Source organism: Rattus rattus, chromosome 9 (assembly GCF_011064425.1).
Source record: "Rattus rattus isolate New Zealand chromosome 9, Rrattus_CSIRO_v1, whole genome shotgun sequence".
Taxonomy (NCBI): Eukaryota; Metazoa; Chordata; class Mammalia; order Rodentia; family Muridae; genus Rattus; species Rattus rattus.
The window spans coordinates 72,597,713-72,623,416 of record NC_046162.1 but is presented as its reverse complement, the minus strand read 5'-3'; the positions used below and the strand labels follow the sequence as shown (position 1 = coordinate 72,623,416).

Here is a 25,704-nt window from a genome sequence, read left to right as displayed (position 1 = left end):
GGAGCCAGGAGTAGTGCTACATACCTCTAATTGTAACTCTTCAGATAAGTTAAAAAAAAATAAAGACAATTAAAAACAGAGAATACCAATAAAGCCAAAAATGACAAATCTCTTTGATGGGGTAGAGCGCACTCCTGATTCCCAGCACTTGGGAGGCTGAGGCAAGATTATAAATTCCAGACCAGTTTAGTCTATTCAAGCAAAACATTCTCTGAATAAAAAAAGGAGCAGGTGAGATGACTCAGTGGGCCTCTAGAAACTTCCAAGCATTAAACCTATCAAAAGATTACTACTGTATTTTGTCAAATAGCATCTGGTTGTATAGACAACATAATTTTTGCCCATTAAAGAGCCTTTGTATGTTCTCAGTTGTGGGGTACTGCTTTTGAAATAATGGGCTATTTACAATTGCGCGTGAGATTTTACCTGTGCACAGGTTTAAATTTTTCTTGAGTAAATTCCCAGGTATTAATAGGTCACCTGGCAAGCGGTTGTTTACATGAAGTTAGTTGTTCAACCCCCTTTCCAAAAATGGTTAGCTCATTCTATTCCCAGACATAATTGGGAGCAAAGCTCTTCATCCTCACCAGTTTACCACAACACACACCCTTCCAACCAAGCATACAACATATAGAATACAGATCTTAAACTGGGCGTTTAAGCTTTTCAAGTGCTGGAATTACAGATGAGTCATGAAGCCAGGCCGAGGGAGGAAAATCTCAAATGGAGGACCAGAAAGGTCCTCATCACCAAACCAGGATTCGTTCACAGATACAGTCTATGCTCCCACCGCTCCGGATCCTTTGAACCGAAGAAGCACTTCGGCTCATTTTCCCACCCTCAGCCTGGCTGCGGGACAGAATATTTCATACACGTCACGCTCTTATTTGTCTGGTTCTGCTTACTGCTAAGGGACACGCTAATTACAGCCCCCCAACTGAGGGGTAGGGGAAATTTTTATTTTCTTTTTAATTTTTAAAAATTTTTCCTGGGGGTTGGGGATTTAGCTCAGCGATAGAGCACTTGCCTAGCAAGCGCAAGGCCCTGGGTTTGATCCCCAGCTCCGAAAAAAAGAAAAAAAAAAAAAATTTCCGGGGGCTGGAGAGATGGCTCAGTGGTTAAGAGCACTGACTGCTCTTCCAGAGGTCCTGAGTTCAATTCCCAGCAACCACATGGTGGCTCACAACCATCTGTAATGAGATCTGATTCCCTCTTCTGGTGTGTCTAAAGACAGCTACACTGTACTCATATAAATAAAAATTAATAAAAAATTAAAATAAAAAAAAAATTTTCCGGAAAACGCAAGGAGCACGCAACTCACAAACAGCTGGTTTCTTTCCAGCTCCAAGGTTGGAGGACCTATCTACACGTTGGAGGACTCAGAAAGTACGACTCAATGAGCCTGTCGCTCTTGAACCCGTGACAAGAAAACTGGCTTCCTATTGGTCAATATTACAGAGGCCCGCCCAGCAACTTCCGGACGCTTTCTTTAAGTTAAAGCCACACGGCGGTTCCGGTCTCTTAGCCACGGGGATAGCTCTAAGGTAATGTGCTCTTTGCTTGGGCAGAGGGGCTGCATGGTTTATGGGTGAGCGGCCGGCGATGATGACACTCCATACAAAGCACGCGTTAGACTGCTGATCCGGGTGATGCGAATCGGAGTCTGAGCCGACTGCGGCAGCGGGAGGTGGCGGGCCCAGCCAAATTCCGCACCCTCACCCTTTGCTTCTCTTTCAGGTCTGCCCTGCGCAGGACAGCAGACAGCGTGAGCTTCTACATACAACCTTTCCCCCAAGCCTCTGAATAAAGTGCTTCAACAACATTGCTGGTGTCTTGTGTGTGTCACTGTCGCCGACGCGCTGCCTTTGAGCCCCCGGCGCACCTTCTCGTGGTGCCGGGGGTTAAGCTGCAGCGCTATAGCATTTTGCTGGCGCATAACTGGGGCCGCCTGCCAATCGCGGGCGGCCCTTTTAACCGCTAGCTACAGGCTAAAACCAGCTTACTACACGGTGCTTTGGGAGTCTTAAGCAGATGGTATGCCCAGGTCTTGAGAGTGATTCTTGCTCAAGTAGGTCTGTCCTTTGTCCTAATCCCAGGTGTGGGCGATAGTTGAGGTGTGTCCGTCTACGGTAAATTGGAATGGGGGAATCCTGGACGTGTATCAATGCCATCTGTGGCACACAGGAGGTTGGACTGAAGCCTTAGTGGCGGCGGGGGAGGCTGGTAATGTAATCAGGCCTCCTAAGAGGAGTCGAAGGACTCTAGGCATCAGAGTGCTTGGATAGATTTACCAGAGGTTGGGCCTACAATACTGGGTAGAGCCAACTAGCACGCACTCACACGTCCATTAAGCAAATCTTGTCTGAATAACCGAGACCAACTGACCTAGAAATTTTGACTTAGAGACTTCTTAACGTTCCTAACACCAAGAAAATAGGCTTGGAGTAGTTAACAAAGATGAAACCTTCCATTTGGATTGAACAAAAGTCAAGATAAAGCTTGTTTCCTAAAAAAAACAGGATTAATCCCTCGGTGTTTAGCACCTTAATTTTTCTATTACGAGAGGCAACAATGGATTCCTTTAGTTGCATTCCCACCTCAACATTGCTGAAGGCTAGCAGGGGTGGCTAAAACTAGCCTGCTGAGTGCATTCACAGTCTTTTGGCCTTCTCTAAAAAATGACATGCTTGTCTGGTGTTTGAGAATTTATTTTGTGAGATAAGCTCGGCGGGGTGCAGTCTTGGAATCTTCAATTGTGGATCTATCTAGTCTTGCCTTTAGTTACTGCAGAGAAAGACCAGTGAACAAGATGTGGATTCCTGACAGGCAATTGGGAGAAAGTAAAGCAGTACACTGACTGGAATGGTCAAATAATTTGTCATGTTTTAATGGGATGATTAAAATAAAGGCTCAAATAAGTTTTCAATATATTAATTTCTTTAAAGTCATCTTCAAGCAAGGTGCTGTTTAAGAAAAAAACTTAGCTTTGTCCACAGATATTAAATCTCAGAAGCTACCCAAGGTAATTTTGACATTGGATGCAGCTTTAAACAAAAACAAAAAAAAAAAAAACAAAAAGAACCACCTAGGTCTTCTCAAAGCAAATTATACAATTAGAGCCCCCAAATTTGTAAACTAAACATTCTGACACAAATGCAAACTTAAGTTGGCAACATTAAAGAAAGGTCACAAGTGCATGTGTAGATGTAGTGCTTGCCACTGAGTAGAGAAAGTGACGTCCATTTGGCCATCAGAGAAGGGGACTGCCTAGAAACCTCCCAAACCAGTTAGGGTTAACAAGACCCTCCCATCATCCTACAGCACACAGGAAAACCAGAAAAGAACAACAGGCTCCAGCTTTCTGGCCCTGCCCCATCATTACCGGAGAGGGACAATCAGTCATTGTGTGCAGTGTTTTGACATTGTCACATACGCTCATGTCTCTAGAAAAGTCAGGATTGGTTGGAAAGCAAGGTGATTGTACCTTTGGGATAGTTTGATCTCATGGCTTTGCCTGATGTTCACATGAAGCCCACTGTCCCCACCCCTGGTGAAAGTGTGGGTGTGTGTTCTATGGCTACTTGCTTCCAAAATGCACGATTAATATGAAAAAAGTTGCTATGCCTATTTTACCACCAATGAAATGGCTCACAAAACCACACTCCACACAGGTCACTGTAGTGACATTCTGCAAGTGTGGAGGGCTGCAGTCATTCGTACAAAGTGTAGAGTGGAAAAATGTTCCGTTGTGCACCGGCTGCCTGAGGGAGAGCTTTGGAGGAGCCACGGGAAGCCGTAAGTTGTGAGCTTTGCTCTGAATGTGCTCGTCTGCTGCCATAGGACCGGGTAGACCATGGTGTGGGGCAGCTCTAACTCCAGCTCTACCATGACAGTTCAGGTCTCCTTTGCCAGTCAAAGCTTTGCAACAGAGAAACCAGGCACTAGTCACCAGATGCAGGGAATGACACCTCAGTGGAATGGGCCAGCAGGCAGAGGGCAGAAGCAGTCCTTTTAGAGACAGTGGCTGTGGCACCAGTAAAGGCCACCCCCACAGCACAGATGGCAGCCACAAATCCCACACCTTGAGCTGGGTCTCATAATACTGAGAATGTCCCGTCTTCACTAATCACAGCTGGTCGGAGGCCTCCACAGGTGGCTCTTTCAAGAGGCAGGAAGTGGAGCGAGGGTCCATGGCCGAGTGCATTATGGGGATATAAACATCATCCATGTTTGGCATGACAAAGACTTTCTGCAGGGAGACATTAAAGGACAGCATGTCAGGCAGTCGTCCTCCTTTCATATAGGAAGTATTTCCCTATACACTCCAAACATGCTCTATCATGTTGTCTCTGTGTGTGTCAACTTTAATTGCTTCCTACCTTATTTATTGAGACAAAAGTCTTTCACTGAATTTAGAGCTAATCAATGTGACTAGATTGGCTGGCTGGTGAGCTGGGTTTGAGATTTGAACTCAGATCCTCAGGCCTGTGCAGCATGCACTTTACTAAATGGCCAGCTCCTCTGTTCTGAACTTAGAAAGAGCCAAGAGCTGGCAAGGTGGCATATGCTTTTACTCCCAGCAGATCTCTATGCATTCAAGGCCAGCCTGATCTACAGGGTGAGTTCCAGAGCAGCCATGGCTGTTACACAGAAAAACTAAACAAAAAATAAAGAGCCAAGGAACCACCCAAATCCAGGAAGAACCTGGCGAGTCAGCTTTGAGGCAAGGACCCTCAATTTCACATACAATGTATATCTGTATTAACTATGTAAGAAACGTTCAACAACCGTAATGCAGGAGAACTGGCTTAGCAACTGCAATGCTTCAGAATCATGTCCGTGATAGAGTCCAAGTGAACTCATCCTTTTAAATCTTGGCACAAATGTAAGCCGAGTTTCATATCAAAGAAATCCTAACATGGTGACAGTACCAAGGCTACTGGGCCGCACAGTGACTGTTTTTGCACACTGCTGTAACTGAGTGTGGATTCTGACAACGCAGTTGAGCCTCAGCAATACTCTCAGAGAAACAGTAGGCACGCAGGGCCCCATGGCAGAGCATGGTTAGCCTGCAGCTTTCCAGCTGACTCCAGGACCAGGCACTGACCAATCTCTGTCCTCTCTCCCCTCCCTTTGCGCCCTGTAGTCCAAGACACCCCAAAAGGGTTACCCACCCAAATAAACAGGACCCAGGGGTGTGAGACAATGAAAAGCCAGAAGGCAGGTGTCCCCCTAACTAGGTTTAAAGTACTTTTCCGTCTGGTGATAGTAGTAGGCTTTTATCGGAAACTGGTTATATTTAATCTCTAGCTTCTAAATAGTAATCGATTTTAAAAAGACGAAAAGCTGAGGGCCAGGAGGAAGGGTAAGCAGGTGCAGATGCTGGATCCTGAGCCTGAGACCTGAGCTTCACCACCGACACCCTCATGGTGGACGAGAACTAACTGCAGGCTGTCCTCTGACACCCCCCCCCAAAAAAAAACCCTTATAAAGTGGGACCTGTGGGACAACTCATTCACTGGAGTGTTTTCCCTGCAAGCGTGAATTTGATTACTGAAGCCCCAGAAGTTGGGCAATCCTGGTGCTGGGGAAACAGAGACAGTCAGATCCCTGGAGCCCCACAGCCATAGTCTAGACTCACTCGTCCAGTACAAGATGGACAGTGCCTGAGGAATGACGCACCCATGCATGCATGCACGGACCCCAAACTTAGAATATACCAATGAAAAGGAATGCAAATATTCTTCAAAGAGGTAAATTCATGACTAAGTAAATAAACCATTTATTAATCCATAAGTTTTGAGCTACTTTGTTTTTCTTAAAATTTTCGAGACAGGATCGCTCCAGGCTGTCCTGGAACTCAATATGTAGAGCATGCTGGCCTGCCTTTGTCTTGTGTTGGGATTAAAGGTATTCATGCCCATGCCGAGCTTTCATAAAACTTTAAGACAGCCAGGCTTCAAATACTTGATCAAGTGGCAGGGGTGGGATGGGGTAGGATGGTTCAGTGGTAGAGTGGTTCACTGATAGAGTTCTTGCTTAGCATATGTAAGGCCCTGAGTTTGATATCCATCACCATAGCAAAGTAAAACAAAACAAAAATCTGATCAAAATCTGAAAGACATGGTTCATACCAGGCCTGGGACACTGCTACTACTGTTGGTGGCAGAATGCAGTAAGCAGGTTTGGAAGGTGAGCTCTGTCTTACACATTATTTAAGGGAGGCCCAATGACTTTACATTCCTGAGACAGTTGTTGCTGGTATAGAGTTTCCGTGAATGTAAACTGAACAAACTAAGTAAGGCACCAGAGAGTCGGGGAGCATCTTTCCTGCCCACCAGCCAGTTGCTGCCGGCTGCCCAGTTCCTGACTTCATACAGGACAAAGACAAGGCCTGGAGAGTCTCTGCAGCTTACTGCTACAGGGCACCATCATCCTGTCCCATTCCTAAGATAGTAAGCCCAAGCTGGAGCACGGGTGCTTTCTCCTGGGCTGACGTTCAGGTCCCCCCTCCCCTCAGTGGGCTCAGACTCCGTGGGAAATGAAACACAGGACAGTTTTACCTGAAGCTCCTGCTCCAGTTTCTTCTCTATCCACTCTGTCACGTGAACTAAAGTTACTTCTCTCTCTCCAAGTTTTGGCCGAGCTTTCAGCTCCACATATGGTGGCTTCCGGAAACCATACCTTTGTGAAGAAGAAAAGTAACCACATTTAAGGAGAGAAAGGAAGTGGGCAAGCATTGGTACCTTAGACTCCTCACTGGCATGGGTTTATCACTAAATGATCTCCAGTTCTGAGCTGCCACATTCCTCACTCAGCACAGCACTCGAGAGCAGTGTCAGGGCTCTGGCGGGTTCAGACCGGAGCTGACCATGGAGAAAAGATGATGGATACATTGCAGAAGGCTAGGAACGCGGCACTGCTTTACGGTTTTTATTTCCTTAAAGTGCCAATAACCTTTTTCTTTGTGTTTTTAATAGCAATAAGATGTGCTCATTATAAAAACCAAAATATATAAGCCAGAGCTTTCAGAGACACAGCCTCCTGAATGCCATCCCATGGGAGGGTACTCCCCTGAGCAGGTTCAGGCAGAGGACGGTCGTCTATGCACTGCTCTTTTCACCATGTGCCAAGTCACGTTTTTCTCCAAGTCTTGCTATGAAGGCCAGGCTGGCTTAGAACTCTCCCAATCTTGTCTCTGCCTCTTAAGTGCACAGGTGACAGGAATGTGCTGCCTTACCCTGCCTCGCCTGTCACACCCCTACCTCGCCTCTGCCACACCCCTGCCTCCTCCCTGCCACCCACCCCCCACTGCCTTTTAAGATTTCTACAGCAGACTGGCACTCAGAGCTGTCGGCCAAGTGTCCAGAGCGGCAGTGTGGTGGTACACACTTGTAATCCCAGCATTCAGGAGGTGAGGCAGGAAGATCCTAGTTGGAAGATCAAAGACACTGCCTAAAAATGAATAAGAACAGAGAAGTCTGTTCTGAGGAACAGAGATAGACATTGCTGTCAGGCTTCCCTCACACCAGAGTGCATGTCGCCACCCCATGAGTGCACGACAGACATAGCATGGGACCCCTTTGAGAGAACACAACTATCACCAGTTGTGAACTAATAGCCAAAAGAGATTGTCAGTCACTTAAGGTGGATAACGATGAAAGTGAGCATCAGTGTGGTGTGTGACCAGGAATGGCCCCCAGACCTGTGCGTGTGACCAGGAATGGCCCCCAGACCTGTGCGTGTGACCAGGAATGGCCCCCAGACCTGTGTGTGTGACCAGGAATGGCCCCCAGACCTGTGCGTGTGACCAGGAATGGCCCCCAGACCTGTGCGGGTGACCAGGAATGGCCCCCAGACCTGTGCGTGTGACCAGGAATGGCCCCCAGACCTGTGTGTGTGACCAGGAATGGCCCCCAGACCTGTGCGTGTGACCAGGAATGGCCCCCAGACCTGTGCATGTGAACAAGAATGGCCCCACAGACTCATGTGTGAACAAGAATGGCCCCCCGACTCGTGTGTGAATGCACTATTAGGAGGAGTAGTCTTGTTGGAGGAAGTGTGTTACTGTAGGTGCAGGCTTTGAGGTCTCCTATGCTCAAGCTGTGCCCAGCGTGGAACACTGTCCCTTAAGGGCTTTGAAACCACACCAGCGGTGGTCCTAAGGTGGAAGTGTGGCTCAGGACCTGTGCAGATTAGTGGACCAGCACCTAGTAGCTGTGGAGGAAGATGTGGAGTCAGAAGATGAGCAGGATGTAAAGCTCTCACGTGTGCCTATAAGGTGATCTGCCCTTGGAAGCGGAAACCAGGTTCCACAGAAAAAAGGTAAACTGTAATGCAGATGGTGACCGTGATGGGGATGCGGATGATGACGATGATAAGGAAACTGAAGGAAAAGCTCCAGAGGAGAAATCTGCAACACTCCAGTCAAACACTCACGAAAACCAAACCAGAATGGAAAACTCAAATCTATCGACACCAAGATCAAAAGGTTAAAATTTGAAAGAATCCTTCAAAAACCAGGAAAAAAATTCCCAAAGCATCAAAGGGACCTAGTTCTGTAGAAGACATTAAGACGAAAATGCAAGCAAGTATGGAAAGGGGAGGGATTTCCTTTAAAAAAAAAAAAGTGAGGGGTTGGGGATTTAGCTCAGCGGAAGAGCACTTGCCTAGCGAGCACAAGGCCCTGGGTTCGGTCCCCAGCTCCGAAAAAAAAAAAAAAAAAAATAAATAAAAAAAAAAAAAAAGTGGAACCAAGTTCATAAATCATGTGACTAGCTTCCAATGACCACCAGGAGGGCACTGGTGACTTCTGGCAGTAGAGAATGCCTGTGTAAGAAAATGGCTTAAGGGGCCTGGAGAGATGGCTCAGTGGTTAAGAGCACTGCCTGCTCCTCCAGAGGTCCTGAGTTCAAGTCCCAGCAACCACACAGTGACTCACAACCATCTGGAATGGTTGCCCTCTTCTGGTGTGTCTGAAGAGAGTGACAGTGTACTCACATACATAAAATAAATAAAACAAAAACCTCATTAAAAAAAAAAAGAAAATGGTTTAAACAGTTTAGATTATCCCATCTTCACTTCCGTAGCAACTGAAACCCAGATGCCCGTCATTTTTTAATGCAAAGCAAAAGCTTTTCCTACTGTGCTCTGCAAGTGCTGTCCATGTCCCACTGCCAAGAGTGTGTTACTGTTCAGTTCCAAGGATGGAACTCTATCCCTTACTTGGCCGTAAGTATGAATGCAATGTCATGGAAGGACACAGACACAGTGGTGGGCAGACATGGGGAGTGTGGGGAAGATAGAAATATGCACGTGAAACTCAGAATCTAAAGTTTTTAAAAAGCCTAGATAAGGCACTGAGTGTTATCAAACTACTTTAATCTGTTGTTGACAATGTTATGGAAACAAAGTAAAAATGTCAAATTGCTGTGTTTCCATTGTGTTGTGTTGTTATTGTGTTTTGTGGTGTGAAGGACAGAACCAAGGGCCTTGAACATGCTAAGCAAGATTCTTACCAGTGAATTATCTGCTCTACCCAAAACTAGGCAGGTAAAAGTGTTGTGCCAGCTCACTAGTTCACAATAACCTTTAAACCCAGTTCAGCAAGGTATTTAGCAGTGTCTATTTCTGGAGTATATAAATGTGGGCTTTTTAAAAAAATTATTTATTTTATGTATATGGGTACACTGTAGCTGTCTTCAGATAAGACAAGAGGGCATCAGATCTCATTACAGATGGTTATGAGCCATCATGTGGTTGCTGGGATTTGAACTCAAGACCTCTAGAAGAGCAGTCAGTACTCTTAACCCCAAGCCATCTCTCCAGCCCATTTTTTTCCTTATTTAAAAGAAATGTAACATTGTGTGTGTATGTGTGTACACAAAACTATGTGAATGCTGGGACACATGTATGCAGAGGTCAGAGAACACCCTGCAGGAGTCAGTTCTGTCCTTCCACCATGTGGGTCCCAGAATTGAGCTCAAGTCATCATCCTGCTGGCCCTCCTCTGACTGCTTTGTCTTCTCTTCACACTTGTTTTACTAATCATTCACTTAAAAACAAAACAAACAAAACAACAACAAGGCCAGTATAGGAACTTAAGAGCACTGGCTGTTCTTCCAGAGGACCTGTGTTCAATTCCCAGCAACCACATGGTGACTCAGAACTGTCTGTAACTCCAGTTCCAAGGGATCCAACACCTTCTTCTGGCCTCCTTGGGCAATATACATACATTTGGGTACTTACACATACACATAAAACAAAACAAATACATTTTTTTAAAAAGTAATATTTAAACGATTTATAAAACCTACATTTGAGTTTTATTAGGCAACACTGGCATGGCCACTGAATGATCAGCGACCCTCTTTCAAACCTTCCTACAAAGCCTGCTAGACACCAAGGGGATGTGAGGCACAGTGGCCATGCTGAGATGGACTGTAGAGCTGTGCTTTCATTGTGAGCACCAATTTCAATATAGCGAGAGCTCAGCAATCTATTCCTTACCACATACAGTCATGACTATTTTATAGGACTTAGAGTACCAATCTAAACCGAGATTCACAGACAGAGATGCTGGGCCTGTGAATAATTCATTCGTCAATTCGAAATTATGGCTTGAGCACTGTAACACCCCTCCCCTACACCTCCAGTGCTGAAACCCTGGGGACTATGCCAGTCATGTCTGTATCTTCAGCATCCCCAGAGGTACTTCCACCCTCCTCCTCCTCCTCAGGCAGCCTCCCAACACCAAGACCTCACTGAGGAAGCATCGCCTCACTGCCTGTCTCTGCTGCGTGTGTGATTGTCATCTGTCGAGGAAGAAGCCTTGAGAGGCCTCAGCCAGTGCTGTGGTTCCGACCCAGGCTGGGCAGAGATGAGGGCCGACTGCAAAGGATGACTGTTATTATTGACGAGCCGGCTTTAGAGAAAAGAGGACCAAGGACAGAGACAGCCCCTCCCAGACACATGAAGACCATCCTTAAGAATGTACAAGAGACGGTCATGGGAGAAAACACAATGACTAATGATTGACGAGAATCTAATAAAAACCGTGTGGGAATGCGCCTGTCCAGGGTTAGGTAGGCCAGGACTTTATGGTCATGTGGTAAGGGGATCACTAGGGCATATACGCACCATATCCGGTCAGTTGGGGGCGGAGGGATGTTGACCGCCAAGGTCCCTCGACACTCCTGCACTTCCACAGTTAGCAGCAGTGGCGTATTAGAGACTTCCTCCATCTTCTTTTTAATGAATTCTGTCTCTGTCGCCTTTTGGAAATATTTCGATTTGGTGATCTTATCAACAAACCTCATAATCTTACTTGTTCGATGACCTCCAACATACCTTCAAATACAGAATGCAGAGGCGTGTTAGCGTGTGTGTCAGCGGAGTGGGGTTCCTGGGGATCAGATTCAGGCTGTCAGGCTTGGCAGCAAGTGTCTGTCAAGCCACCTCGCTGGCCCTAGACACCTTCCACTACAACGAGCCTTGTGACTACACTCCTCTCCAATAGCTTTGGACACACCCTGTGGTCAGGCCGCTCTGTCTGAGGAGCACTGTCCGGTGCACATAAGACAGTTAGCAGTATTCTCGGCTTCCAAGGATTACATGGCAAGAATGCTCTCCCTGTTGATATAATCAAATGTGTACCTGTCCCCTCTGGGGGAGGAGTCCCCTTTGGTTGAGAGCTACTTTAAAGAACGTGCTCAGGTCAGACAGAACATTCTGAACGGACATCAGACATCTGGACAGAGTCATCCCATCCAGGAGGCAGCTCCTTTGTACCACTCTGAGACTCCGCATGAGTCCTTGTCCTATCAGGGAACCTCTGTTTCTAGGTAGCACACAGAGATCCATCCACGCGGCACTGACAGACAGCAAAGCAGCAACTTAGTGGACTATCGCACCAAAGCCTGGGGCTTTTTAAGGGGCCTGGAGCTTGTACCTCTTTCCTCATAGGTTTAGAACAAAGGAAAAAGCTAGCAAGCCAAGAGAAGTAGCACTTGCCTCTGGCCTTGCTCACTATCACAGACTCAGGAAGAGTGGCGCCTGGCTTCTTCACATCCTCTGCGGTTTCCAACACCGTGCGTATGTACAGAAACACGTACGTGTGTGTGTGTGTGTGTGTGTGTGTGTGTGTGTGTGTGTGTGTGTGTTGTGGGTGGGGCTGAATCCAGGGCCTTGCATATCCCGATGAGCGTGCTACACCAAGTAACACCTCTAACCCTAACAACAGTTCTAAGAGGCACCGACTGCTGGGCAAACATCTGTGCTCTCTTCTCACCTTCTGTACCATTTCAAAGAGAACAGGCTGCTGCTATTTACTTACGAGTTTCTGAATCACCTGCTGCCGTAATCTTGCATTTATTTCCTTTTGGATAATGTAAAGGCCCTTACAGAAAGGCATGTGACATACTCTGATCGTGACACTGCCAAAGACACAGACACAGGGGGCCCCAGATGAAGTTCACGGTCCAGAAGAGTAGCTAGGTCATCCACAGCCTCAAAATTCACAAAAGAAATAACCCAAGCATCTGGGCTCTGTAGAGGGCAACAGCAGGTAGACGGGCTGTGGTGCGCATGGATTCCTTCTCTCGGAGACCACCAGGGGGAGGTGGTGTGCAGTCTGCACCCTCGGAAGACCAGGGGACACTACCGGTGACAAGCCTTTCATTCAAAGTCTCTTGATATTTACTCACACGGCAAGGCAAAGTCAAATTCTTTCCTCTTAAGAGGTTTCACTCAGCGTGCAGGAAGAAGCTCAGAGGGGAAGGGAAAGACAGGCTGAATCCTGGCCTCTCTCTTGACCACCAGAGCCTCCAGAAGCCCCATCCACTTACCCTTCAGCCCCAGGGAGTGGCTGTTTGTCTCCAGCGCTGGGTTCTGGTGGATCATCTTCCTCAGAGGAACCTGCACTGGAGGATTCTTCATCACTGTCAGCCAAACAGTACGCCCTGGGCCTGCAACTGAACAGAGAGGAAGTCACTGGCAGTGCATGGATGTGCAAAAGCACGCACGCACGCGCGCGCACACACACACACACACACACACACACACACACGCACGCACTCACAGAGGGTCAAGAAGAAACCTCTGTTATACATTGACAATGTCACTAAGGGAGAACCCAAGAGTTCTTGGATTGGCTGTTTACTCAGTAAATTCTAGCACCAAGTCCCCAACAGGACTGCAGAGGACTTGAGCCCAGAACAGTTTGCTTTTGAGCATGCACCAGAAAGACAGGGGTGGAGTGGGATGGAGTCACAGAAAATGCAGGAGCCAAGTGTGTTTGGGGGTGGCGGGGAGATGAATGGAAAGAATGGACAGTAGGCAGGGTTATGATGGCAGCTTAATGCTGGTGACGTGACTACCTTACTAGGGATGAGATACAGGCAAGTCCCTTGTCTGTGGCTTAATTGCCCCTCAAATTAGATTTGACTGAACTGGTGAGATTAGATATATTACACCATGCCTTCTCCATCTCCTGGGGTGGGGTCACAGAGAAAGCCCAAAGCCAAAGGGACTCAAAAGGAAGCACCTGACATAAGAACCTAGGGACTTTTCTAGAACAGCTCAAATTCAAAGGCCAGGCAGGTTTTCCAGCCCCCGTAGAGATCACCGCCCTTCACTAAATCTTTAGGGTTCCAGAAGGGTGGGGCTTCCCCAATCACCAGCAGAGCTGTGGGGTCAAGGTTTCCTTCTGAGGTGCGCCAGAGGCTTCCTGACCTAGCAAAGGCGTCTGCCTGCTTATGAGATTACTAGCTGGGCCCCTTCTCTATAGCTCAGGGACTTAGCTAGGTGTGACAGGAACAAAGGACAGAGCCCTCTGGACACTGTTGAGCAACAAAATGATCACTAGACACAGCCTTGCACTGCTGACCAGGGCAAAGTACTCAGGCCAGGAAGACGGGCAGCTCAGGCCCAACCTCCCCGTTACCACTGTTCTCAGGTTCTCCACACCTCCTCGAGCCACTAGAAATCCACTGGGGTAACTGTCGGCTGATTAATGGGGGTCAAGAGCAGAGCATTCAGCTGCACACAGGAGAGGGCCAGGCTGAGCCTCTCACCCTGAAACCAGAGCTGGCTGTAAGAAGATCCCACGGATGTTCTCGCAGGCAGGACACAGGGATCCTGCTCACGCTGACTCTGAAATAGTGCCAGAGCTGCACCCCCATGCTGGACTTCAGTGTTGAAGGGGAATGTCCCTTGGAGAAGCCTCTCCCCATCTGGAATACCTGCTTCTCGTTCCCCCAACAAGCCAGGCTAGTTCAGAAAGCTTCTGTGCCCTTGCTGCTCAGAGCTGCCTTGGAGGTCCTGTGGGAAGGCCGCCCTCACAGAGCTCTTGGGTTTCAAATCGATACAGAAAATTCGATTCTCAAAAAACCCTCTGAACTGGGTTTTTAGATAAGGAGAGACAGAAATGCAAATTGTCAGAGATTACACAACTGTCCCATATCCCCACCAGTCAAACAGCTGTGTTGCCAGCTTGCAACCCTCATGCTGACAGGTAGGAAGCTGGCCTAACAGCACAGGGCACCTGGGATCATAGTGAGATCTGCTGAGCCATGGACCCTCGTGTCCCCACCAATGTGCGCCGTCTGGCACCTCCATCCCTGGGGGAAAGATGCCAACGGGTGAGCCCTGCATTGAGCTCTGTGGTTCCAGCGTGAACTAATCCTCTGCAGGACAGGACAGAGGGCTAGTTGCATTCTGCTGCTTCAAGTGAACAATTCAGATAATGCTGCCTGGGTCCAGTGTATCGGGTTCTGTGGAGTCCAGTTTTGACTAAACAGCAATTCTATCGCCCAAAATGGGACTATTTTATGTGGAACCCAGGACCGCTCTGTTACTAACGTTTGGCTCAGACACAGTTTTTACAACTAAATGTGCAGTTTATGCTCTCGGCCTTACGATGGCGACAAGAATTTTAGACACAGAACACATCCTCAGAAGAGATGTGTAGGATGTGAGAAACTACTGGCTTTAAACACAACTCAAAATTCCAGAAGAGTGTTCTATCCTCTCAGAACCACTGAACAGGCTCATTCCAGTTACGCTGCCTCTGGTTAAAAAACCACTTGAGAAGTGAGCCTAAAGTCAGACACGAGAGAAAGTAAATTATTTTATGGTGGTCTATCTTGGGCTTGCTTTCTTTCTTTCTTTCTTTCTTTCTTTCTTTCTTTCTTTCTTTCTTTCTTTCCTCCCTCCCTCCCCCCTCCCTCCCTTTAGATAGGGGGGTCTCACTTTGTCTTCCTTCCTTCCTCCCTCCCTCCCTCCCTCCCTCCCTCCCTCCCTTTAGATAGGGGGGTCTCACTTTGTCTTCCTTCCTTCCTCCCTCCCTCCCTCCCTTTAGATTGGGGCGGGGTGTCTCACTTTGTAGTCAGTTCCAGGCTGGACTGGAACTCACTGTGTAGCCTAAGTTAGCTTCAGACTCAGGCTAAGTCTCTCATGCCTCAGGTTCTCAAATGTTGGGATTGCCAGCATAAACCACCACGCCTGGCTCAAATGTTTTCTTTCTTGTTTGAATAATCATTATCACTTCTAGCAACTTCCAGCAGCCAGCCAGCCAGCCAGCCAGCCTGCCTGCCTGTCTGTCTGTCTGTCTGTCTCTTTTTTCCTGGACATATGTCTGTGTTATACACACGAGCAGTGCCTACAGAAGCCAGAAGACAATAGATGGCCTTGGAACTGGAGTTATATGTGGCTGTGAGCCTCTATGTGGGAGCTGGGATTTGGACTCTAGTCCTTTAGAAGAACAGCCAGTGTCCTTTAGAAGAACAACCAGTGCCCTTAATGGCTGAACTATCTTTCCAGCCCCATCCCAGCAGTTTCTCAAACTACCTGCAAAGCAGGATGCTTGCTATCAGTTTGGAATAGAACACACAGATGCCAGGGGCAATTGCAAAAAGCTTTCAGTGAAGAGTAAATACACATATTCAGCAGCCTGGCTGGGACCTCGTTCCTCAGAATGCACTAACTTTCTCATAAGAAAGCAGGCTCGTGTATTAGCTGTGTGCATACAGACACACACCCAGGATGAGACCTAGGCATGGTATATTTGGCTCCTAGGAAGATCAAAGGCCTACGTAAGGCTGGGGAGACTACACACTGGCCCAAGCTGTACCTAGTACATTGCAAAATCACTCCACTATCCATTTAAAGGATCTGTCATGTAGGATGAATTCCCTCTGTCTTATTTAAAGGCCCTTTATGGGTTTTTCCTAAAGTTTAGACTGTTCAGACTGCCTCCTTCCCCTCCACTCCCATAGTGCTGGGGATTGAGCCTAGGGTCTCACACATGCTTAGCAAGAGCTCTCCCGATGAGCCACATTCCTGGTCCTTGAAACCCATTTTGACTGCCTTTCTGCCCAAAGTGGTTTAACTACAGTGTGTGACAAAAAGGCATGCTGTTTGTGGAAGTACAACAAGCTTAAAAGACAAATGCCTGTACATGACTGTCAGAGGGAGCCGCCTTCAGACTGAGGAAACCTAGATTTCAATTCTGTCTTGTTCTCTGGGTACCACTATAAGCAAAACGGTGAGGACGCCACGGTTGTCAAAGCTGAGGCCTGGAGAGGTGGAGGCTGTTGTGGGCCTCTACAGAGTCCGCACTGGGGTGCAATGTTTTTTGTTTTGTTTTTTTAAAGATTTATTTATTCTATGTAAGTACACTGTAGCCATCTTCAGAGACACCAGAAGAGGGCATCAGATCCCATTACAGATGGTTGTGAGCCACCATGTGGTTGCTGAGATTTGAACTCAGGACCTCTGGAAGAGCAGTCAATGCTCTTAACCACTGAGCCATCTCTCCAGCCCAACTAGGGCGCAATATTAACAAAGACATCGATGTTTAATAACAGCCACCACTTGGACTGCCTTCTGTGCCCCGTCTCCCCAGTCTCAAGGTGTCTACACATGTTCATGGCTGAGGAACAGAGGAAGCAGATTTTAGAAGTGCTTCTGGAACTAGAATCATGCACCAGCTTTCAGGGGGTTTCAATGCTTCAGAACTCTAAGTCAAACAATGGCCATGAAAATGGTTTTTCCAAGATATAGATGGGGTCTGGAGTCCTCAACTTCCCCAAGGGTCTGTTTCTCAGGCCTTTTTTCCTCACAAAGGAAGGGCTCTGAGGTTGTATTTCTTTTTGAAAATTGCATATTAATGTATATTTTAACATCCTCACAGGAAGAAGATAGACATCGCATTCAGGATTCTTCTATGAAATGATGGTTTTAGAAATACATTCTACTATGAAAGCTACACTCCCAGAGAAAGGGAGTCTTTTCAGTCAGTCTAAGGAAACATGGCATCCTCTAAGGAAACATGGCATCCTCTGAGCAGCCAGTTTGTGGATGTAAAGGGGATGGAAAGCCAAGACAACCAGAACAACAGTCACTGTGGAGTGCATGAAAGACGAGACTCAGAACTAGCGGTCTGCTGCCCACCTGATGGGTACACCTCGCCTTCCCAACAGAGCCTGAAGCCCTGTGCTGGGGTAAAGCTACTTCCTAAAGGGCCTTACTCAAATGCTCGTCCCACTACCATTTAGTAGATACATTTAAAAAAAAGTGCTGGAGATCAAACCCAGGGCCTGGCACATGTTAGGTGGGCAACTGCTCTCCCACTGAGCTACGGCTTTAGCCGGGGCCCTCATTTCTCAGACTGCTTCTGCCTACGGTGTTTTTGCAACTCTGTTGCCAGAAGGCCAGACTATCACTGCTCAGCTACAGGGATCAGAGTTGGGGGTGTAATAGCAGATAAAGAAGTTAGGTCTGACTAGAGGCGAGATCAGAACCCCAGCACTGAAGTCTAGGAGACCCTCTGTCAGCAGAGCCTCACCCCTGCTCTCAGCCTTCTGAGCCTTTGAGCTGTGCCTTTGTGTCTGGGGACGTGATGAAATGACATTGTTTGGTGGCTTCAAATGGGACCAGATCAGGCTCAGCACGCACAGGGTGTGGAATGCTACACAGGGAGTTGATGGATACCACTCACCAGAAAATACAAATCCACAGATTGCCGGTTCCAAACACATTTTAACAAACAGCAGAGAAATGAAAGGAAAACAGCAGATACGGGTTAGTCATAGAGCAGGCGCAACTCTCCAGTTATCAAAGCAGGGACATTTCAACACAGAACCCGGGTAAGTCCAGATCAGCTAAGCAAAAGAATGTCCTCGACTCAACTCAAACGCCTTGCTCTATCAGCACTGAAAACGTAAAGAGGGTCAATCAGCTTACAACTAAGCGAAGAGCCCGAGAGCCAGTGTCTTACAAGCCCGGCCACTGTAGTTTGGCTCCTATAGAGGGACTAGGGGTGGGAGAGGCCATGTCCTTTAACTTGGCTCAATCTATCATTTAGATGTGTAGCCAGAACAGAGACTTTTAAGGTGTTGGAGAATCTGGGCGTCAAAGTGGGGGTGGGAGGTAGGGCACAAGATGGGGGAGTAGGAATAGGTGGGTTTAGGCTCCATTCATTACCTCATGATTCTGGAATATTTCTAAGTCAGATTAACTCTGGGTTACTGTCTATAAAGAGAAGAACTTACTAAGCAAATCAATATTGTATTATTTTGGGAAAGTGCTTCTCAGAACACTTGCAGAGCATCCTCTTAGCGGCAGATTCAACCATCTCATTATAAATAATTCTGACCTGGTGATTAAAGTGCTAGACCCCAGGGGACCTTAATCTGCTCCACATATTGCTGTCTGTGGCTCGGAGCTGAAGTAGGCTTCAGAGTAAGGATTTGATTCGCAGAACAGTGTATGCTCAGAGGAGTCTGTCCTGCTTGTCTGTGCCAGCGATGCTTTCTGGGTAATTCAGACAGTGTCACCCCTGCCACTGCTGACACCAACAAACAGCCACTGTATGCTGCCACCGCGGTCCCTGGGGGTAGAGCTCGCTCTGCGGTCAGAAGCACTGACACCGAGCCTGCTGGCCATTCTGGGGCTCCCACGTGCCGTCCTGCTTCTCACAGGCTGCAGGGAGAGGCTGGGCCCCAGGGTTGGTTAGTAAATTCATAGAGAGCCCCTTACCCTTCTTTGCCAATTTCTCCAACCTTCAGGGCTTCAACAAGAGGCTCTTTACCTAGTTTGGTCAAGTTCATTTTGGTCTCGAGAGTCATCAGAAAGGACCCATTGTAAGACATTTCCAAATCGATCCAGAGTCCTAGAGAGACAGTTAAAAAAAAAAGAGTTTTTGTTTTGATTTTTTTCCCTCCCCCTAATATGAGTCTAAACTACATTATCAAAACTGGTATTTTGGGGACTAGAACAATAGTTTAGTGGTGAGGAGTTCTTGCTGCTCTGCAGAAGGGTTCAGCTCCTAGCCCCCAAATGATGGATCGCAGTCATTTTCTAATTCCAGTTTCAAGGGGTTGGACATCCTCTTTTGGCCTCTGAGGACATCAGGCATGCATGTGGTGCACACAGGCACATGCAGGCAAAATACCCAGACACACATCCTCTCCCTCCCCCTCTCTCCCCTTCCCCACTCTCTCTCGGGCTTCTCCTCCTCACAGGAAAGAAACAAATGCCCAGAAGGCTGACCCCCAGCACTGCCAAGAAGGGTAGCCAAGGTGATGCTGTTTGGCCAAGTGAGGAGACTTCACTGTGTACGCGCTGAGTGACTCGCAAGACAGCCACAGACGGCAGTCATAAGTGGGCGGGGCTTCGTAGTGATGCAGCTGTTGGGGGTCACTCTGCTAAGTGTTCTGGCCTATACCCAGGAAGGTGACATGGCTCAGCAGGTAAAGGTCCCCTTCCACCAAGCCTAATGACCTGAGTTGGATTCCCTGAACCCACATGGGAAAGGAAGAGAACTGACTTCTACAAGTTGTCCTCCCACCTCTGTGTGTACAAGCCCACCCTATCCTACCTCCTCCCTGCAGATAATAATGGTTTTAAAAAGAGAATTGAATTGTTTAAAAACAGAAAAAGACAGCCCAATAAATTCATTGTGATCTCTTGCCCCGCCGCCACACACACACATCAAACTTTTAATTTTTTTTTTTTTTGTTTTGTTTTTTAAGATTTACTGACTGCTCTTCCAGAGGTCATGAGTTCAATTCCCAGCAACCACATGGTGGCTCACAACCATCTGTGATGGGATCCGATGCCCTCTTCTGGGGTGTCAGTGACAGCTTATTCAGATACATAAAACAAGTAAATAAATCTTAAAGAGGAAAAGAAAGACAAGAGGATTTGTTTTATTTGTATAAGTGTTCTGCACACACACGGCATGTGTACAGTGTGTATGCCTGGTGCAGAAGGATGTCAGAAGAGAACATTGGAGACCCTGGACCTGGCATTGTGGATGGTTGTAAGTGGGGGTGCTGGTCCTATGCAAGACCAACAAGTGCTCTTAACCTCTGAGTCATGCCTCTAGTGCCCACATTTTTATATTTTTAGTATCCATTTGTTTCTGGAAATTACCTAATAATAAAAACAAAAGGATTTCCAGGAGTATCTAGGTAAATCAGGAGAACCACTTAGTGCCAGAGTTTTAAGAATTTAGTCATCAGAAGGATGTTGCTGCCAGTAGCTCATATCTCATTTCACCAGGGTGGCTGCCACCGGCCCAGCATCTGCAGTGTTCAGACATCTCATAACTCTGTCAGCACACGAGGGGGTGGCCTGGCAGGCAGAGCTACACGAGATGCTTCTCACTCTTAGAGCTCCACAGACCTCATGGATATTCAATCAAAATGCAATCCTTCATGTGGCTATTTAAATGCTAATAGTCTTTTATAGACCCTCATAAGACGAGTGACAATATGTAAGAGGAAGCAGGAAATTGATCTCACCCCATTCTTCACACATAGCTCCCTTTTCAGTCCACTGCAGTAAACAGCCCCTCCCCTGGATAAAAGCACTGTCCAATCCTACGAAGTACTAATGGTGCAATTCTTCACTATTTGGTTTTCAACAAGTTATTCCTGTTACTGAATGCGATTATTCTCCATGAATGACTCGGTTTAATTAAGTGGCACAGGTCAAGGGTGATTATCTTCTTTGCGGGAAAAACTGCTTCATTCCTAGCTTACGGTAAGCAGTTAGAGAAAAATCATTACTTAGCTTACTCTTCACAGTGCTGTTACTGTGAAGAGAAGAGGCACATCTGCTTCAGGAGAGACACTTAGTCCTTAACCACCCAGGGGAAAGGGATCAGTCCAAAGGGCTACGTAGGAATTTAAGTCATTATAAAAAGGATGCTGGTTTCTTCTGGAAACCCAGGCCAGGTTTCTAAATAATATTAATGGCATGAATTGTCTTTGAAAGCTGTCATATCAAGAGCACCAAAACTTTATTCCTTCCAAAATGGAAGGTTCTGTTGTCTTTCTCTCCAAAAAATTTATCCTTTTTAAAAATTATGAATTATCCTGGGTTCGGTCCCCAGCTCCGAAAAAAAGAATAGGAAAAAAATATGAATTATAAGGGTGCTAGTGTGCAGGCAAGGGCATCTGGACCTCCCTACCCCCCGAGCTGTGAACCACCCAACATGGGTGCCAGGGTTCAAACAAGTCCTCTGTAAGAGACCAGTAAGTACTTAAGGGTATCGGATCTCCTGGAACTGGAGTGACAGCCACTGTGTGCCACCCGATGTAAGCACCGTGACCTGAAGTGCTCTTTACTAGTGACTCAGTTCTCTAGTCCCTGGTTGTTCGTATTGACTAAAAAGAAAAAACCAAAACAAATAAAAAACCCAAGTATTATGGGCACAGGAAGGCTTAGAGCACCATTACAGGAACCAGGGCTTGAGTTTCACTGTACGTTTCTGGACAGAGGGCTCACCTACACACAGGGGACACCACACCAACTTTTTTTAAGGAGGATTGTACGCAGCCAGCAGGTCTATGCCCTGGCTATCCTTTCTGGCTGCAGCTGCTGCAGGGTAAAGCTGCACAGATAACCAGAAACGGATCTCAGTAGAGGCCCACACAGGAGCAGATACTTATGGCAGGTTTGCTGTGCTCTTTGTTCTGCTGTTGTTAATGTTGTTTGAGACAGGACATCAGGTGTTCCAGGATGCCCTTACTTGCTGTGTACTTAAGGATGAACCTGATTCTGATTCCCCTGTCTCCACTTCCCAGGGGCTGGAATTATAAGCACACACCTCCTCTCTCAGGGAGTGCTGGGAATCAATCCCAGGGCTTTGTTCATCCTAGGTAAACATTTGGCCTCCTGAACTGTATCTCTGTTCCAGTACCTGGTTTCAGACTCATTATGTATCACGAGGCTCACCCACAAACCTAAGATGGACTCGAGAAGGGGCAGAGAAATTAAAACTAATATAAATCATAAACTAATATCTCAAATTATTATGATGTTCTTGTAAGTGCAGAAAAGGAGACCACTCACCACTGCATTGAACAATGCTTCCATGGCAATGACTAGCCGGCAAGAAGCACAGTGAAAACCCAAGAGCAAACCTGCACCCTTCAGAGCAGAGGCCCAGTCCCACTTCTAGGCCCCAGTCCCTGGCTTACAAGGCCACGAGACGAAGTCAACAGCCACTAGGAAGCCTGTCTCTGCCTTGGCAAAATGTATAGATATGGTGACAATGTCAAGATGGGGTCAGACCCCAGAAGTGGCACCGTACCCTGAACACAGACAGCTAGCTACACGCTGTCATTCTAACCATAATCAGGGACAAATCACCAACCAAATGACAATTAGCATGACAAACCTTAGAGGGTTTGAGAAGGGTACACAAAGACTAGACAGCTCGTCCCTGAGAGTGCTGAGCTCTCAGTGGGCACCAAATCAATTGACAGGTGGCGTAAGGAGCCCGTCTTCAGGAAGTACATGGCTAAGAATAAAGATGAGGCTGGGGACATGATCCTGTTAACTCAGCAAAGCACTGCTGTGCCAGCATGAAGAAGGACCTGGTTGACTGTCAAGCACTCAGGTAAAATGCTGGATAATGTGCCTCTAATCCCAGTGCTGAGAAGTGGAGACTTCCCTGGACTTGCTGGCCAGGGTTGTGTCAAACTGGTAAGCTCCAGAACCAATGAGAGACTGGTCTTTAAAAGTGAGATGGAGAGGAAGATACACGACGTCAGCCTCTGGATTCCACAGCCATGTAAGCACACAGGTACAGAATAAAGATGGCCGCTGGGTGGTGACACATCTGTTATCCCAGCATGAGGGAGGCAGAAGCAGAGAAGCAGCCTTCGTAACAGTGAGTTTAGGGCAGCATGGACGACATGAGACTCTGTCTCAGAACAAATCAGGAAAAAGGGGGTGGAGATGGCTCAGACGTAAGGAGCACTGGCTGCTCTCTAGAGGTGCTGAGGTCAATTCCCAGCAACTACAGAGTGGCTCACAACCATCTGTAATGAGGTCTGGTGTCCTGTTCTGGTGGTGTGCAAGTATATATGCAGGGAGATCACTGCATACATAATAAATAAATTAATTAATTAGTTAATTAAAAAAAATCAGTGGGGAAAAAAAGAATAAAGATGGCCTCAATCAGCTCAGCCCAGTCCATAATGTAAAGTGCTACTAAACAGCCATGTCCCCAGAAGCAAGGAAGGCCACAAACAGAATGGAGGAGCGTGTGTGTGCGTGTGCGTCTGTGTCTGTCTGTCTCTGTCCCTCCGTGTATGTGTGTGTGTGTGTCTGTCTGTGTGTGTGTGTGTGTGAGCATTTCTCCTTAATAAACCCCATGACTTCATAACTCTTCCACACAGCCACAGAAAGCGTGTGGTCCCACACAGCAGCCCCATCTTGTACTGTTAGCGCACTGGTCTGGACTCTGTGTGGTCTGGACTCTGAGTCTGGGTTAACAGGGCACCTGGTCTAGACTCTGAGTCTGGGTTAACAGGGCACCTGGTCTAGACTCTGAGTCTGGGTTAACAGGGCACCTGGTCTGGACTCTGAGTCTGGGTTAACAGGGCACCGTTAATGTTGTTAATGTTGGCGTTCTAGCTTCACCTCTGTGGTTATGACGAATACCCTGGCAAAAAAGCAACATGGGGAAGACAGGGTTTATCTGGACAATAGTGCCAGGCTACAGCTCACCATTGCAAGGAAGACAAGGTGGGTCCTCAAAGCATAAAGCATCCCATGCAGTCATGGGCAGAGAGAGAGCACATGCATGTCCACAGTCCAGGGACCAGCCCATGAAGACAGTACCACCCACCTCCAGGGTGGGTCTTCCTACCTTAAATTAACCATCAAGACATTCCCTGACAGACATGCCCACCAGCAAACCTGATCTACATAATTCCTCACTAAGACTCTTCCTAGTTGACTCTAGATTGTGTCAAGTTGATAGTTACAACCAGAAGGTATTAAGACTTCCAAGACCCTTACTGATGGAGCTGACCTCAAGCCTCCCCTACCCTGCTGACTTTCCCCCTCCTTTTAGCCATGGTAGGCTGGCTTCCCCTCTGAAAGCGAATGTCCAGCATCCAGAGAGCAAAGCTTGAAAGGAGCATCTATCATAGGTTACCAAGGTCAGGGAGCGTCTACCATAGGTTACCAAGGTCAGGGAGTGTCTACCATAGGTTTTCAAGGTCACGTGCTGGGGCTACAGAAGATCACCCCAGTTTTGTTCTCGTCAAGCAGACTGGTGCCATATGCTCTCAGAGACAAGAGAAACTCTGCAATTTCCTGTGCTACTGCACCCTGCTGCAAAGTGGGTGCTTCTGCTTCCCACAACTCAGCCACCCGGATCGTACCCCAAGCTTTCCAGAGGCAATATCAAGGGTAAAATAGTAATAGTAAAAGTAACACCACCATCCAAACTACCTTAGGTGTGTTAAGTCATGTGCTCCTCGTGACAGGCAGGTAATTGCTCTCAGAGTCTCAACTGAAGAGGGGAGAAGCTCTCGCCTGGGCTTTCCTGCAACGGTGGGTTTGAGTTTAGCCAACGCCCGCTATGGAGCCACATCTGCAATGCTGCAGTGTGTCAACATCCCAGAATGTGGGGGCAGAGAAAAGAGGATTGTCGCATGTTTGAGAGTAGTTTGGTCTGCATGACAAGTTCTAGACCAGCCAGGGCCACATAAAGACCCTACCTTAGAATTTTAAAAGTGCAGCCTAAGGTAGGATAGGAAGCCCCAACAGCCCATGGGAACTGGAAGAGTTTTTCTTTCTTTTTAAAAATGTTTTCTATTAAAAATTATTATTTTATGTGTATGGGTATTCTGCCTCCTTTATGCCTGTGTACCCATGTGTGTGTAGGATTCACGACATCAGAAGAGGGCACTGGACTCCCCGGAACTAGAATTAGAGACTGGGTCCTTTGGAAGAACAGCAGAGCCATCTTTCCAGCCCTGGGAAGGATTTTCCAGAGGGGCATTGGAGTCTCACAGGAGAACCACTAGTACCAAGTCACCCCAGCTTTCAAGTTCCCTAAAAAGGAAGGCTCTCCCCAAGAGCAGTGGGATCCTAAACCCCAAACTCACACAGTCACACACTGCATGATGACTTGTGGTCACTAGTGGACCACATGTAGGACAGCAGTCCTGTGAGATTCTGTCACTTAGTAACATCACTGCCACCTAAGCCTAGGTTAAGCATACTTTATTGTTTACACACCGTGGACACAGTTACACAGTTGAAGGAACATGTGACTGTTACTGAAAAACCCCTCAGTGCATTCCTCATGCTCACTTCTGTTTTGGGTCATACAGGCTTCCTGCAAAAGCTTTGAAAAGCCTAATTTGACCAAATTCAATTAAACCCCAGGCT

At 47.3% G+C, this 25,704-nt stretch overlaps 1 protein-coding gene, 1 long non-coding RNA gene and 2 other non-coding genes across 5 annotated transcripts in view; 3 read left to right on the top strand and 1 right to left on the bottom strand.

Annotated features, from left to right (window-relative positions):
* Nucleotides 1-1,467: 1,467 nt before the first annotated feature.
* LOC116909642 lies at nt 1,468-1,820 on the top strand. The gene is made up of 2 exons (XR_004389087.1): nt 1,468-1,544; nt 1,738-1,820. It is a non-coding gene; the product is annotated as an uncharacterized LOC116909642 (long non-coding RNA).
* Nucleotides 1,600-1,669, top strand: LOC116910674. Its single transcript, XR_004389206.1, has one exon. It is a non-coding gene; the product is annotated as a small nucleolar RNA SNORD104 (small nucleolar RNA).
* A 36-nt stretch (nt 1,821-1,856) lies between the features above and the next one.
* Nucleotides 1,857-1,989, top strand: LOC116910731. The gene has a single exon (XR_004389249.1). It is a non-coding gene; the product is annotated as a small nucleolar RNA SNORA76 (small nucleolar RNA).
* Nucleotides 1,990-2,858: 869 nt separating this feature from the next.
* Tex2 (testis expressed 2) overlaps nt 2,859-25,704 on the bottom strand; it is a 104,596-nt gene continuing 81,750 nt past the window's right edge. Inside the window, exons 8-12 of one of the 2 annotated variants that reach the window (XM_032911772.1) lie at nt 19,039-19,171; nt 12,846-12,971; nt 11,140-11,349; nt 6,564-6,684; nt 2,859-4,249 (exon numbers count right to left, since the gene is read on the bottom strand). In XM_032911772.1, the coding sequence (XP_032767663.1) occupies nt 4,127-4,249; nt 6,564-6,684; nt 11,140-11,349; nt 12,846-12,971; nt 19,039-19,171 (713 nt within the window). In that variant the 3' untranslated portion in view covers nt 2,859-4,126. The remainder of the gene's footprint in view (nt 4,250-6,563; nt 6,685-11,139; nt 11,350-12,845; nt 12,972-19,038; nt 19,172-25,704) is intronic. The other variant, XM_032911773.1, reaches the window with a different exon arrangement.